The sequence below is a fragment of the Cebus imitator genome, unplaced genomic scaffold (assembly GCF_001604975.1).
Source record: "Cebus imitator isolate Cc_AM_T3 unplaced genomic scaffold, Cebus_imitator-1.0 Scaffold781, whole genome shotgun sequence".
In the NCBI taxonomy this organism is placed as follows: domain Eukaryota; kingdom Metazoa; phylum Chordata; class Mammalia; order Primates; family Cebidae; genus Cebus; species Cebus imitator.
This window is the reverse complement of record NW_016108096.1, coordinates 327,465-344,416: the sequence shown is the minus strand read 5'-3', so window position 1 is coordinate 344,416 and position 16,952 is coordinate 327,465. Positions and strand designations below refer to the sequence as shown.

General features: G+C 35.3%; 1 protein-coding gene across 3 annotated transcripts in view; it reads left to right on the top strand.

Moving 5' to 3' along the window:
- Positions 1 to 16,952, top strand: part of LOC108297228 (calcium-dependent secretion activator 2) — a 212,998-nt gene that overhangs the window by 58,074 nt on the left and 137,972 nt on the right. For all 3 annotated transcript variants that reach the window (XM_017519940.2, XM_017519938.2, XM_017519928.2), the window contains 2 exons: positions 5,101 to 5,202; positions 16,658 to 16,721. In XM_017519940.2, coding sequence (XP_017375429.1) covers positions 5,101 to 5,202; positions 16,658 to 16,721 — 166 coding nt within the window. The remainder of the gene's footprint in view (positions 1 to 5,100; positions 5,203 to 16,657; positions 16,722 to 16,952) is intronic.

The window sequence follows — 16,952 nt, the reverse complement described above, 5'->3', positions numbered from 1 at the left end:
AATTGGTCTTTTATGTTAGAATTTTAAATAACCACATTTTAACAGACCCTTTATCAATGTCAAAGTGGTATTATGTTTACTTATATCTAAGGAGAAACGTTCTATTCTTGAGATTTAAAGTAAATTATTTTACTATTAAAATAGAACTAAACACAAAGATTTTTCTGCTAAGTGTAAATACATGCTAACTTTAATTAGAGCTCTCTTTACCCAGTGTACTTAACTACAGTTCCTGCTTCTGTTTGCTTTTCACAAATTTTCTGTTTTGCCAACTATCATATAGTAAAAGATTCCAAGCCGGGCGTGGTGGCTCACGCCTGTAATCCCAGCACTTTAGGAGGCTGAGGTGGGTGGATCACCTGAGGCCAGGACTTCAAGATCAGCTTGACCAACTTGATGAAACCTCGTCTCTACTAAAAATGTGAAATTAGCCAGGTGTGGTGGCACACTTCTGTAATCCCAGCTACTCGGGAGGCTGAGGCAGGAGAATAGCCTGAACCTGGGAGACAGGTTGCAGTGAGCTGAAATTGTGCTACTGCACTCCAGCCTGGGTGACAGAGGTTGACTCCATCTCAAAATTAATTCATTAATTAAATTAAATATGAAAATGTTCCAAATAATTTATACACTGTTAATCCTAATAAGCAGTAATAATTTGTCATATTACTAATTCATGAATTCTTATCATCTTAAGCAATATTTATATTATATATCACTCATTTTTTTCCTCAGCATATATGCATTAAATATAAACAATATGCCAGCTGGTGTTCTAGCACTAGAGATACATCACAAAGAAAGCAGACAGTAAACAAATAGGTAAAAATATCATGTTAGATGGCAGCCATATGCACAGTGGCCATCAATAAAGCATATTAAGAAAAAGGTCTGTGGGAATGGGAAATACACCTTCATATAAGATGGTTAGAGATGACCTCACTAATCCCAAGTCATGTAAGTAGAGACCAGAAGAAAGGAAGTGAGCAAGCCAGGTGTGCTTGTGCGCACATATGTGTGTTTGTGTACACCTAGAGAAAGTGCTCTCAGGCAGAAGCAGCAGCACTTGCAAAGGCCTTCGGGCTGGAGCTTGCTTCGTGTGTTTGAGGACTAGCTAGGAGGCCAGCATGGCTTGAGAGAAGGGGAACAGGGCAAGTCATGGGGTAGATAAGGTCAGATTGTGGGAAGCAGGCCTCATAGGTCATGTGGACCATTGTAAAGGCTTTGGCTTTTACCTTGTGTGCCACCATTACAGGATTTTGAGTCAAGGAATACTGTAATAATGACTCATGCTTGAAGAGGCTCAGAATAGTGTGTGACCAGTTATCTGACAAAGAAAGCACTGGGAAAGAGCAAGGAGGCTGCCTACGTACTCAGGGATAAGCTGATGGTGTGTGGGATCAGTGGATCAGTGGTAGATATGGTGGAGGAAGGTCAGGTTCTGGGTGTGTTTTGAAGTTAGAGCTGGCAGAAATGAATTTCTAAACTGAGCCCATAGAAACAATAATTTTTAAACCTTGATTACTCTGGGTCTACTAAACGTTCATAAAATACAACTGGTTTAAATTTCTCTCTGGTAGGGCGTGGTGGCTCATGCCTGTAATCCCAGTGCTTTGGGAGGCCAAGGCAGGTGGGTCATGAGGTCAGGAGTTCGAGACTAGCCTGGCCAACATGGTGAAATCCCGTCTCTCCTAAAAATACAAAAAATTAGCTGGGCATGGTGGCAAGTGCCTGTAATCCTAGCTGTTGGAGGCTGAGGCAGAGGTTGCAGTGAGCCAAGACCACACCCCAGCACTCCAGCCTGGGCAACAGAGCAAGACTCTGTCTCAAAAAATAAATAAATAAATAAAAATTCTCTCAAGGCTTTTGTGAAAACATACTTTATAATGTACGAAATAGCAAGTTTTAGGACTTCCTTTCTTAGGGTCTTCTTTACCTGCCTTGCTGATTCAATGATAAGCATTTTATTTTAAATTTCATTGGTTTTTAAGGTCTCCACTTTAGACAAGTCAGGTGGAAAATGTCTAATATAAGTAAGGATATTCAAAATACTCCATTATTGCTTTTCAAATACTGTATAGTTTTCATGGTTTAATTGGGTTTCTATTGCTTCTTATTTTTTTCCATCAAAATATAGCAGAAGGAAAGTAAGGATAAGAGCATCATCTTTGAAGGGCAAGAGACCTAGGTTCAAGTCCAGGTTCCTGCATTTCCCAGCTGTGTGACCTTGGGTAATTAACCTAACCTCTCTGAGCCTCAGCAGCCTTCTCTTTTGGAAAGGAGACAGGATTGCTGTGAACTTGATATGTTATTCTGCATGTAAAATAATCAGTACAAAATACCAGAAACACCTTTAAAATTCTCTAAGTGCCAATCATTATGTTTATTTTAATAATTACAGTGACAAGATGTTGATGACATGGGAAGTATTGCATTTATTGGGAAGAATTATTGTAGGAGGAGCTCTTGCCTTTAGACTTGACTACTGCAAAGTTAGCATTTGTTACCAATAATTTAGATATAGAAAGCTGCTTCATGTGCCTACTCTTCAGTACTTAGTTTGATATATATACTAAAATAAGGATGTGTAAATAAAGACAAGTCCAAATTGCTAAACATGGTATTTAACCTGTCAGATTTGTACCTGATGTAGTGATAAATTCAGTAAAATGGTGGTCCTTCACTCTATATAACAGCCTTTTCTTAGTGAAGGGTGACACAAGTGGGCTTCCCCTGACTTACCTTTCTCACTTGTCATCACCTGACCCCCTGGCTCCATTCTGTAGAGCAGGCAGTGTGCCACAGTGAAGTCTAATATGATAGGACAACTTACAGTCACTGAAGATGACAACCTCAATTGACAGTTGAACCAAATAGCAAAGTTTACTCATATTTAATCATATAGCGTCTGCCAGGTAGCTAAGCCAAAGGATTATATCAATCAGCAGAATAATAAAGATAAGTTATTTGCTCTTTTTATCAAGTTTGCATAGATAGATTCAGTGAAATAATCACTCATAACTTTATGGTATGAGTTTTTATTGCTGTCTACAGAATAATGTAATTTAGGTATAGTTTTTATCTGAATACCCAAATTCCCAAATTAATGGTTTATAGAGAATTTTCCAGTTGAACTTTTGTAATTATTGTCAATGCTTATTCATAGGTTACAGTCTGTGTTTTGTATTAACATTCGCTCAATGGAAATTGATTTTAAAGTAATATATGAAAAATCCATTATTAAATTAATATAAAACATTAGGATTAGCTCATAGTTCACTGCCTTATAATTTATGCATTAGACTTTTTCTCCTTCCTAAAAATACTTGAAAGACTAATATTTGGCCATTATTTTTTCCATAGTTAACATTCAAAATGCATTCAGATGGAATAAATGTGATGATATATTATTCTGCATGTGAAATTGAATAATGTAAATAATGTTTCCCTCTTTAGAAATAAAATATTGTAAGGAATGTTTTTAAAGCATGAATTTCCAGCATGATGTGAGTCTCTGAAGTAAAAATTATGTACGCTATATTGGAAAAAAATCTCTCATACTTAAATGATACTTTGATTTGACTGAAAGGTCATTATGTCAGTATAATTCAGGTATAAGTTTAAAATTAATTGCTTTCAACTTAATTGACTAGTTAACAAGCTTCAAACATATGCACACACATGCATATGACTATATGTATATATATAAAAAGGAACAAATAAAAATCTTATTAGGAAAGTTATTTTAAGCATTCATTTTTCTTTGTTTTCAATAATTCTTGTTTCTACCTATTTTATACATAACCATTAAAATTAGTACATTAGAATGATAAATGCACAAGTCTTTGGGAATTAAAATATATCTTTAGAGTACCCATGTAATCCTAGTACTTTGGGAGGCCAAGGCGTGCTGATCACCTGAGGTCAGGAGTTCCAGACCAGCCTGATGAATATGGTGAAACCCCATCTGTACAAACAATACAAAAATTAGCCAGGTATGGTGGTGGGCGCCTATAATCCCAGCTACTTTGGAGACTGAGGCAGGAGAATTGCTTGAACCCCAGGAGGCAGAGCAGTGAGCCAAGATCATGCTATTGAACTCCAGCCTGGGCAACAAGAGCAAAACTCCTTCTCAAATAAGTAAACAAACAAACAAACAAACAAACAAAGAGGTGGGAAATGATTGATGTTAATTATCAAGTGCAAAAGGCTTATTTTGTTGCTAAGATATATAAACAGGCTTTGAAATTAATATGAAATTCATATGTTTTTCTCTGCAGTAACAGAGACAGTTAAGATTTATATATTCAAAATTTTCAATGATTGCTATTCAGTCAGATATCTAAATTGATATAGAATAAATTCCAAATTTCTGTTATTTGATATATTTTATATTTTTAATCCTAATCTTAGTAAAATAAGATTTCTTTTCAGTCTTTATAACTACTTTGTAAAATTCTAATGAAACTCACATTGATTTTACAGGAATATTTAAACAAAAAAATCTTGAAAAGAAATAAGCTGTCTTTCTTTCCTGTATGTTTTAATTCTAATATTTATTTTTGTTCATATGCCCACATATTTAACCCAACAAAAAGAGAGCAATGAACTTCTACATGTATCCAAAATTTCTGTATTTCTTACAATAATTAAATCTCCAATTCTGTGTTAGCTGAATTATTATTTGGAAGAGAAGCAGTTAAGACACTTTACCTTACATTCACTAGTTTTTAATAATAATTTCATTCAGGGGATTTCACTTAGCTGGTCAAATGTTTGGTACTACTTTAAATCACTTTTCACTGACATTTTCAAGGACTACTCATTGTTTTTGGTAGATCTGGAAGATATTTATTGTAATCTTTTACCTTGAAGGCTGTCTAAAAGAGAGTAATTCCATTCCATTCATTCTAAGTCAAAATATAAAGCAAATGGCTGCAAATATTTACAGTAAATTTCCACAAAATTAATATGTATACAGTGAACTGATATGCCTTTTCCTTAATTATTTGGATTTTTTGAAAAATATATAAATGTATAAAATATATAAAAGTAAATGCTCTATCAATATAAATTATTGATTCTTCTTTTTTCTTTTTTAAGGCCTGATGGAATTGGGACTGTTTCAGTGGAAGAAAAAGAAAGATTTGAGGAGATAAAAGAGAGACTTTCTTCCCTTTTAGAAAATCAGATAAGCCATTTCAGGTATATATTTTATTCATTAATATAAATATTTCTTTTCATACTTCACTCAACCCTTCCTTCCCCCACAAATTGTTTATTATATCATTCTACTAGTACTCAAGATCATCAGTAGCCCTCCATTACCAGCAGAGTAAGGTTCACATTCTTCAGTCTGTGGTCTGCTGCTCAGCCTATCATTCAGTCCCTACTACTCATTTAGGTTAGCCATTCCCCGTACAATGTACATTCCACTGCACCTCTTACTTGCCTTTTGCATTTCTCAGTCTTGCATAGTCTCTTCCCCCTAGCTCTGGTGACTGTTCCTCCTGCTTTCTGTATCACCAGGTAAGGAGCCCTCAACTCTCACCTCCACAGTGGAGTCTTTCTCCATTATTCCAGCAAAGAGTATCCTGAAGTCTTTGAGCAATTATTGTCTGTACTATTTTCTTTTCACTTATAACCCATATGGATTTAAAGTCGTTGTTCTCTTTTTATATACATTTTTAAAATGATATTGAAAGGTGAAATTCTCATAGTATATACTATGAATCTATTCTCCTACATTAGTGATTTTTTAACTGGGGCTGGTAGCACTACTTTATGGTAAGTGAATGAGGCAGGATTTTCCTTGTCGTGATAACCAGGGGTAGGGACAATCATTTAGTGCTGGGTTTAAAAGTACAGTGCATGAGACAATCCCACATTGGAGAGTTATTCTGCCCAAAAGGCCAGTAAATTTACATTAGGAAATACTGTTGTAGATAGCATAGTTGAATTCAACTTACAAAGTTAAGATTGAATTCTCTGCCTGAAATGATTTTTGAGTTTTCAAACAAAATGGAGACATAAAAAATTCTTTTGCATTTGTAGAAATGTGTTTCTGCATTTGCTGTTGTTCAAGCATTGCCTTAGCTAGGTGGGGTGGCTCACACCTATAATCCCAGCACTTTAGGAGGAAAGGTTGCTTGAGCCCAGGAGTTCAAGACCAGCCTAGGCAACATAACATGACCCCATCTCTACAAAAAAGAAAAACAAAAAAATTAGCTGAGTGTGGTGGTGTGTGCCTGTGGTCCCAGCTACTCCAGAGGCAGAGGTAGGAAGATCACTTGAGTCTGGGGGGTCAATGCTGCACTGACTCTGTCTCAAAAATAAATAAATTGATAAATAAACAAAAAGGAAAAAAAGTGTTGTCTCCTAGGTTGTATAGAATCCTTTAAATGTATTTTATATATCTTTCAGTGAAAATCAGTGTAATTTTTCTCTTTTTTGCTACCATTGAGACCCAGCCATCATTCAATTAGATATTTATATTAGTAACTGAATAAGTCTCTATTATTATATTAATGATTTCAACTGCAAGGAATATAAATTCTACCTCAAACAGGTTTAAACAATAAATAAATTTATATGCTCACTTGCATGCAGGTCTCCAGCAGGCAAGCTTTAAGACAAGGTTTCGGTAGCCATAGCTGTCTTTCTTTGTGATTCTCACATTGCTATTCTCTTTTATTGGATAGCTTCATCCCCAGACTGGTAGCAAGATTATATAATTTTTTGATTTTTTTCTCTTTATCTCACTCCTTTGCCATTAAGCCTACAGAATTTCTTGGCCTCTCATTCATACATGTCAGTGTTCAAAGGAAGTTACAGAAGCTGTATTTTTCTGTAGTTTTCTCTTAAGATCATCCTTGGAAGATCCTAGCAAACTATTATTTGTATCTCATGAACCTGGTTTTGAACCAAAACCAGTGGCCAGAGGAATTCTATACACTGGATGCCTCAATCAGTCACTGACATTGACATGGGATTGCTATATTGAGTTTGACTAATCAGAACCACCCACCAGGGGATTTCAATCCCGCATACTGCCACCCAAAAACTACTACTAAATAGTAGTGGACAGTAATGTCCACATCATTTATTGTATTCATTTTATATTAGTATCATTTTAGTTTCATTTCCTCTCTTAAAGTTTTGTTTCTCTATTTCTCTTATATGCACATAATCTTTAGATAATTTCTCTAAAAAAGTACTTTACAATCCTGATATGGTTTGGCTCTGTGTCCCAACCCCAATCTCACTTTGAATTGTAATAATCTTCACATGTCAAGGGCAGGACCAGGTGAAGGTAATTGTACCATGGGGGAGGTTTCCCCCATGTTGTTCTCCTGGTGAGTCTTATGAGAGCCGATGGTTCTATTAGCATCTGCCATTTCCTCTACTTGCACTCATTCTCTCTCCTTCTGTGAAGCCTTCTGCCATGACTATAAGTTCCCCGAGGCCTCCCCAGCCATGTGGAACTGTGAGTCAGTTAAACCTCTTCTTTTTAAATAAATTACCCAGTCTTGGGTATTTCCTTATAGCAATGTGAGAACAGACTAGTACAAATCCCTTTCATTTTATGTCTTTAATGTACTGAGGACTAGAATTGAGATTAACTGGCATAGACATTTTGGGCTGACATTTTTCTTTTTTGATGTTCTTAGAGTTTGTAAAATTTTTTTACCAATTTTATCTTTCCCGAGTCTACAAAAGACTAGATAAGAGGAAATAGGATTAAAATGAGGTAGAAATTTAACTGACCATATAGGCAACTAGAAAACAACATATTAAAATTGTCTGTTAGAACTCATATTCTGCCAAATTACCCCCCTTAGCCACTTAATGTTAAAATTTAGAAAAAAAAATTCTTTAGAATTTACACTAAAGAAGTAAAAATATTACCATTAATAACTCTTGTATAGGAATTTATTTAGGCCCAACTGTGTTCTAGAAATGGTTTTCAAAAACAGGCAAAATAGGGCAAACTAAACCATTCATGAGGAACTTCTGATTAAAGATGGGAGATTGAGCGCATGTCTAGCTCAGTGCCCTCATAGAACCTAGCTAAAACAATAGAACAGTATTTTTCAAGAAGATATAAACCCACAGAACAGCAAGAGTAAGAGGAGAAAATGGCAAAGACAAAAATTTGAAAAGAAAATGGAAAGTCAGAAGGACGATTGGTATCCAATCTAGCCATCCAGGAAAAAAAAAATAAGTAATAAACTGACAGTGTGAAATCAGAGAAGCAATCTAATTTATATCACATAACCACCAAAATGTTTAAGAATTACCCTATCTAGTATCAAACCCCACAAGAAAGTAAGAGTGGCCAAGCCCAGTGGCTCACACTTGTAATCCCATCACTTTGGGAGTTCAAGGTAGGTGGATCATTTGAGCCCAGGAGTTCAAGACTAGCCTTGGCAACAAGGCAAAAGACCATCCCTACAAAAATATTAGCCAGGTGTGTCACATGCCTGTAGTCCCAGCTACCTGGGAGGCTGAGGCGGGAGGATCACTTAAGCCCAGAGGTCAAGGCTGTGGTGAATCATGATCTTACCACTGCAGTCCAGCCTGAGTGATAGAATGAGACCCTGTTTCAAGGAAAAAAAATAATAATAATAAGAGTGAAGGATAGTGTATGATACTGTTAAGTCTCTGGAGAAGGTAAAATTCAATGTTGCCTGGATTGGATTAGAGGAGGGGAGGAAACATCAGGCACAGTTGAAGGTAGAAACAGATTAAATAATTGCTTATTCTGAAATTTGAAAATCATAGACCTCTCCCAACTAAGACACTTGGTTCTCAAATGGTAGCACACAGGCTTATGCCTTCCAGGCATATTGCAAGTGTTTTCCTCTGTGTCTCTGACTAGCCCAAGAGAAAAGACCTAAAGCTGTGGACAACAAAGAATTCCTAGTATAACAGCCCAGCCAGATTTCCTTTCTGCAAAAATCATTGTCTACATGTGCTACCAAAAGGCATGTAGCTTCCATTCAGAAATACCGTACTTTTGAAAATCATCAAGTAGCCCAGATATCAGACATTGAGGAAAAAAAAAATCAATATAAAAAAGCCTAACACAAGTAAATACAAAAAGAAAAAGCAATTTGGAAAGACAAAGATAGTATGGGGAGAAGAAAATCAGAGGAAAATATATTACTAATATCCTTAGAGAATTTTGAATATACAAGTGCATTTATAAAACAAAAACAAGATGTTGCTAAAACAGAAAAAGAAAACTCAGAAAATAAGAGTGCTTCAAAAATTTTATGCAAATACTGCATATGCAGGAAACAAATCCACATTAGTGAAAGATTAGGTTAACAAACCTCCCAAAAAGTAGACCAGGGCTGAAAAACAGGAAAACAGAAGCACAAAGATAAGAAAAAAAAATATCTGCCTATGAGTTTCATCATCATGAATAATAGGAATTCCAGAAATAAGGCTGAAGATAGGAAATTGTCAATAAAATTATTCTAAAATTTCCAGAATTAAAAGAGGTAAGTTTTTAGATTAAAAGAGTCTATTGAGAACCCAGCACAATGGATTAACATATATACACATCGGGGTACATTTTCACAATTTTTCAGAAACTTAAGATCCTAAAATCTTCCAAAAAGAGAAACCAGATTTTATACAATGAATTAGAATGACTTCTTACCCAGCATTGATTTATTCTGCAAATATTTATTGAGTTCCTACTATGTGTCAGACAGTGAACAAAACTTTAAAAGGTCCTTTTCCTCAACTTTCATTTTGATGTGAGGAACAATACTGATACCGGGAAAACAGTGATATCGTAATTCTGAGAAACTGTAATTTCCAAACTAGAATTCTATAAAATAGTTTCTATTAAGAACAATGGTAGAATAATGATATTTTCAGACATACACTCAAAAAATGTGCCTTCTTTATTCTCTTTGGTGAATTGTAGAACTTACCAAAACCAGGATGAAACAAAGAGGATCTAAGATCCCTGAAACTGGTCAGGTGTGGTGACTCACACCTGTAATCCCAACACTTTGGGAGGCTGAGGTGGGTGGCTTACTGGAGGTCAGTAATTCGAGACCAGCTTGGCAACATGGCGAAACCCCACTTCTACTAAAAATATAAAATTAGATGGTCATAGTGGTGCGCGCCTATAGTCCCAGTTACTTGAGAGGCTGAGGCATGAGAATCACTTGGACCTAGGAGGCAGAGACTGCAGTGAACCGAGATTACCTGCCTGCACTCCAGCCTGAGTGATGGAGTGAGACTGTGTCTCAAAAAAAAAAAGATCCCCAAAACAAGAAATCAACATGAGAGAGAAAGGAATCACTAGAGTAGTGGTTAATTGAGACCCTCAAAGTGACAGTTGATTTTAGAGAGCAACCATTTCTGACTAAAGCATGACAGAAAATGCTTCAAAGTAGATTAAATTAATAAAACCTATTTGGACATGTTAAGAGATTTGCCCATTTGGAATAGAGTTTGGAGTTACATTAATTATATTATACTAATTACTAGAATTTGGCATTGTGTTAGATTAAGTATATAAAGAGAGGACATCAAAAATAAATATAAGTATGAATTATGAACAAACTATTGAACAAGGTATAGAAAGTAATCATAGAAAATACTGTGTCTCAGTTGTCTAGGACTTTCTCATAACTAATGTAATGTAGATACTGAATTTAGATCTAACCCTTGCAAAATGATGTCACTATATTAGAAGTAAGGAAGGGATAGGAATTTTGTTTATAGTGAGGGAGTGTGGAAAAAAACAAAACAAAACAGGGAGCTCCTTATGTCCAAGATGGAGCAGTAGGGGATTATGTTTACCCTCCCACCAGAAACAATTTAAAAAGTCCCCAAAAGTGGGAAAATATTTTCAAGACATTAAACATAAAGCAGTGAAAGTGATTCCTGAGAAATGGAAAATAAATTAAATAAGCCCTTTAGTTGGACCGGCTTACTGCCAGAAGAGCATTTCCAGGCCATGACCCAGAAAGGAGGAACCTAGGTAGAGCTTAGTGGACTCTCTGACTTGAAGAGGCAGAACTGGAATTCCAGGGAGGCCAAGGCAGCCAGAGTTTTCAGGCCAGAGTTCTAAAAGAGAGAGAGGAGAGAGCTACAGGTATTTGTAAATGGTTCCCTGGAGTCTCCGGTTAGGAAACTATCCAAAGTCTGGCAAAAAAAAAAAACACTGGAAAGGATTATGGGGAAAATCTCCAATGCTAACATGGAACCAAGAGTAGCTCCAGTTTTCATTACCCAGAGAGGAAAACCAACTCATGGGCATCTGTAGAGTACTATAATCTACAGAGTACTCATTAGGTTTAGCTTCAGCAGTGGGAAAAAATTAGCCCTAAAATAAACACAACCCTGATATCACCTAATGGGGATTAAAATCAAGATTCAAATGGATCAAACTGTTTTCAAGTAATTCCTGAACACAGAGATCAAGCATATTTAAAGAGTGCAAAAATATCTAGACATCAACAAGATAAAATTCACAATGTCCAGCATCTAGTCAAAATTTTAAGTATACAGAAAAATAGTAAAATATGATTAGTGAAGAGGATTAAAAAACCAACCAAACAAAACTGAGAAGACACAGAATATAGAATTAGTAAACAAAGATATTAGAAGGAATATTATTATGTATACAACCAGTTAAGGGCATGTATGATAGACCTATGGCTAACATACTTAATGGTAAAAGACTGAATGTTTTCTACCTAAGATCAAAAACAAGGCAAGGATATCTGCTGTCACTACTTCAGTTCAAAATTATACCAATGGTCTAGCCAGTGCATTGATTCTGAAAAAAATTGATTTTTTAAAGTCATCCAAATTGGAAAGAAGAATCAAAACTATCTTTATTGGTAGGTAACATGATTATCTGAGTAGAAAAATCTTATAGAATCTAAAAAATTCTACCTAATATTGAAGTTGCAAAATCCTAGATTAAATTTTTTTTTGAAACAGGGTCTTACTGTGTTGCCCTGTCTCAGGACTGGAATGGAGTGGTGTGATCACTGCTCACTGCAGCCTCAACCTCCCAGGCTCAAGTGATCCTCCCACCTCAGCATCCCAAGTAGCTGGGATCACAGGCACATACTACCGTGCACACATAATATTTTCTTTTACAGAGATGGGATCCCCTATGTTGCCCAGGGCTACTCTTAAATCTTGGGCTCAAGAGATCCTCCTGCCTGGGCCTCCCAAAATCCTGGGAATACAAGCATGAGCCACCACACCCTGTGATGAATATATAAATATTAATTTATTTCTATATACTGACAGCAATCAGAAATTTAAATTAAATAATATTTACAATAGCAACAAAAATACAAAATACTTCAGGATCAACCTGATGAAAGATATGTAAAACCTGTACACTGAATAAACTATTGCTGAAAAAAATTAAAGAAAGCCTAAATAGAAGGAGAGATACTATACTTTATGGGTCAGAAGACTCAATATTATTGTCAATCCTCTTTAAATTGACCTATGGATCCAAGGCTATTTCAGTCAAAATCCCAGTATGATTTTTTTTTTTTTTAGAAATTAACTTGATACTAGGAATTATATGTAAATACAAAGTATTTACTATAGCCAAAATATTTTTTTTTTTTGAGACGGAGCTTCACTTTTGTTGCCCAGACTGGAGTGCAGTGGCGTGATCTTAGCTCACCGCAACCTCTACCTCCAGGGTTCAAGCGATTCTCCTGCTTCAGCCTCCCAAATAGCTGGGATTACAGGTGCCTGCCACCATGTCTGGCTAATTTTTTGTATTTTTAGTAGAGACAAGGTTTCACTGTGTTGGCCGGGCTGGTTCCTAACTCCTGACCTCAAGTGATCCACCCAACTCAGCCTCCCAAAGTGCTGGGATTACACCATGCCAGACCCAAAATAACTTTTAAAAAGGATAACATTGGAATGTTAACACTGATTTCAATGTTTATAATGCTACAGTAATCAAGTTAGTATGCTATTGAAATTCCAGAAGTAGACTCACACACATATATGGTCTGTTGATTTTCAGTGAATGTGCAAGGGCAATTTGCAAAGTATACTTTTTTCTGACGGATGGTACTGGAACTATTGGATATTCCAATGAAAACTATTGATCTCAATCCATACCTCACCCATAATACAAAAGTTAACTCAAAATAGGTAGACCTAGAAAACTTGAGAGAAAAATCTGTGTCTTTGGGCTAGGCAAAGAATCTTAAATAAAACACTAGAATCATAACTCATGAATGGAAAAATTGTCACCTTAAACTTCCTCAAAATTGAGAACTTTTGATTTTCCAAATACATTGTTAGAATAAAAAGATAAGTCATAGAGTGGGAGAAAATATTTAGACAGTGCATATCCCACAGTAAACTTTTATTCAGAATATATAAAATTTTTAAAATTTAATTATAAAAAATTAACCCAATTTAAAAAATTGTTTTAACAGATATTTCACCAAAGGAATATTGTAGCAAAAAGGCATATGGAAAGATGCTCTGCATCATTATTCAATAGGGAATTACAATTTGAAACCACAGTTAGGTACCACTGTATATCTAGTGGTATAGTTAAAATTCAAAACAAAACAAAAACTGAACATATCAAGTGTTGACACAGTTGTAGAGAAACTGGAACTCATATGCTGTTGATAGGACTATAAAATGCTAGAACCCACTTTGAAAAATAGTTTGGCAGATTCTTAAAAATTTAAACACTTAAAAGCCAGGTACTTTTAAACATTTTCAACCATTCTAAGCCTCAGTTTATTGATCTGAATTTCTGGCACAGAGTAACCATTCAATAAACAAGCATTTATATAGGTTTATTCATTTGCTTGAGACTATATAGCTTTTATTTTCCTTAATAAAAGAGTATCCTTAAAAAAAATTAAACACTTATGATATGATCCAGCCATTCCATTCCTAGGTATTTTCCCAAGAGAAATGGAAGCATGTGTCCACACACAGACTTTTATATGATTGTTCATACCAACATTATTCATAGTAACCAAACTATGAAAGCCAAATGACCCTCAGCAAGGAATAGATACACAGTGTATTCCATGCAATAGAATACTACCCACCAGTAAAAAGAATGAACTCTTGATATGTACAACAGCATGAATAAATATCAAAAAAACTATGCCAAGTGAAAGAAACCAGACTCACAAAAGTAAATACTGTATATTTCCTCTTACATAAAATTCTAGACATACAAACTAATCCAAATTACAGCAAGGAAATGAGTAGTTGCCTGTGGTCTCAGCGGAACACTTGTAGGCTGTTAATTAACATGATTATAATGATGCTTTCACAAGTATACACATATGTCAAAACTTAACTATATATTTTAAATATATTCAGCTCCTGAAACAAATAAAAGCTATGTACTTCTCTTCCATGGTGGAAAGTTAGTAAGATAATATTTAAAATGGAAAAATCAAGAAGTAAACATATTAATGTATAACTGAGGGATATAAAGTTTAAATACCAAAGAACCAGCTAAATGTTGACAGCATTTGTTTTTTTTATAGAAAGCAGAAACTGGAACTGACATAAAGGATTTCTGGTTTTCATTTAGAAAAACAAAAGAAGTTTCCTCTTTATGTGCATATATCACTTTAGTGAAAAAAAAATTATTTAAAAAATAGGTAGAAAACAAAAAGGGCTTAATTATAAGACAAATCTGTGCTAGTTTATTTATCTGTACAATTAATTTACCAAAGCACGAATAAGGGTGACTTCAGTTTATTCATGTTATGTATAAAATGTGGCTGAATTTTATTTGCTAATTGAATGTTTTCTACTTTGTGTTGCTGTTATAGAGCTGCCAGAATGGTAAAAACCCAAAATATTTAGCCTGAAAGGAAGAACAAAATGATTCTCTTCTTTTAAAACTTGTTTTGTAAAGATTAATTAAGCTTCTATGCAGTTATTTTCTGTACTTTATTGATTCAGGATTACTTGTACTCTGTAAATGTGTTGAATTATTTACACATCATGGGCAGCTAATGCTAATTTAGAACATACCCAGTGGGACCTCAGAGCCCTGAAATGCTAAATGTAATCTGGGGATCTGTAACATTCCATTCATAAAATGTGTCACCCACAGGTTAATGGAAATAAACAATAGGAAAGACAATGGATGGATTATGCAAATACACTGAAAAGATTAAGCAGGGGGAGGGGACTACAAGAACTCAATTTGTGTTTTATTTAAGCATGGATTAAGGTTTATAGTATACAAAATGATTAAAGGTACTTTGCTAATTTGCTAATGCTCTTAAAAGCATCACTGCACAGGAGAAACTATCGAGAAACTATCAAAATAAATTGGTTATGGCTTTTTTTGTGCCTGTGGGTGTAGGGTAGCAGAGTACATGGCAGCAAGATTAAGAGAGAACATTTTTTAGCAGTAAATACAATGATAAATGAAATATTCTGTTAAATAAAACTTGAGTGACTGGATTTATATAACATTTATTTGCATCCGTGTGAAACTAGTGAACGTTTCATGAATATAAAATTCAATTCTAATATAAATTAAACTGCTTTGTTTTAAAAGGAGAAGTCAATCACTTTTTTCTTTAAAACTTAGATGTAACATATTTGCTTTTGGGGGAAATATGTTTAAATTACAGTGTGAGAAACATAATTTTATTATTAATTATATCTGAGAAAATATGTCCACTAAGTTCCTGAATTGTGCAAGAGGATATGGAGATACGTAAACTTCTTTCCAAGTTATTAGATTGCAGATTTCTAAGTCAGAGCAGGGTGGCATCTTAAAGACAGCCCAGCTGCCTCTAGCACTTGATCCTGGGGTGGGAACTGCAGTCCTGGGAGAGGGTGCTTTGCTGAATCTTGTTCAATAAAACAAGGAGCTCCAAAAAGATAAAATGGCCCTGATGTTCAGTATTGTTTCGGTGGAAATTGACCTGAAGAAGGATGCCCTGGTGAAGAGCAATAAACCTGTTACCATCATGTGGCAATGAAATTCTGAGTAGCCCACTCACTCTCCAGCCTGTCTGGCATTGCTTTCAGAACATCCCCATGACCTGCCCTCCATTTGTTGGTGTGCAACAGGAATACGTAGGACTAGAAATACTTGGGACAAATGACTGCAGACAAAAGAACTGCAGAGGGTATATGTGTATTGTATGGGGAGATGGAAAAGTTAGACACCATGGTAGACAGGAAAATGTCAGCAAAGGGAAGAGCTGGAATCTTCTTGTGGTGTATGTGCCCACCCTAAGCCACACATAGCCGTAGGAGAAAGTGGGAGAGAAAGTTCATTTTCTCTTAGAACTTGAATAACAATTCTTAAACAGGAAATTATTGGAGAATGCATATTATTGCTTTAGTCATGACCCTTGAGGTTCTTTTCTTTACTGTATTTGTTTAAAACATGTATCATCAAAATGTGCAGAATCTTTTTCATCACAGCTTATGCCTTTATTGTTTAAGACATTGAAATCCTAGGGTTAGGTAAACTTTTAACAGTTAAAATTTCCCTGGATGAGTTGATGCTAAAATATTTTCAGTTTGTTTCATGGTTCTCCATTAATGCCAATAAATATAAGCAGGAATTATTTTGCAGTCTTGGGTATTAAATGTTTGACTATTGTTCTTTCTTTTGTTTTTAAAGATACTGTTTTCCCTTTGGACGACCTGAAGGTGCTCTAAAAGCTACACTTTCATTACTTGAAAGGGTATGTTTGAACATTACTTTATAAATACTATTTGCATTCTCAGTTGCTGTGTACTTTAGTTATTGAACTAGGGAGACAGAACCCATTAGGCTATACTCTCTACTGATTCCATCATATTTCATGGGTTTCTTACCTTTTCTTACTACATTCAGATTCTGTCTATAGCACTTCGTTCTCCCTGAAGCCTTTCTGAAGCCTGAAGCCTGTCTGAACACTGCCATCCTATCCTCA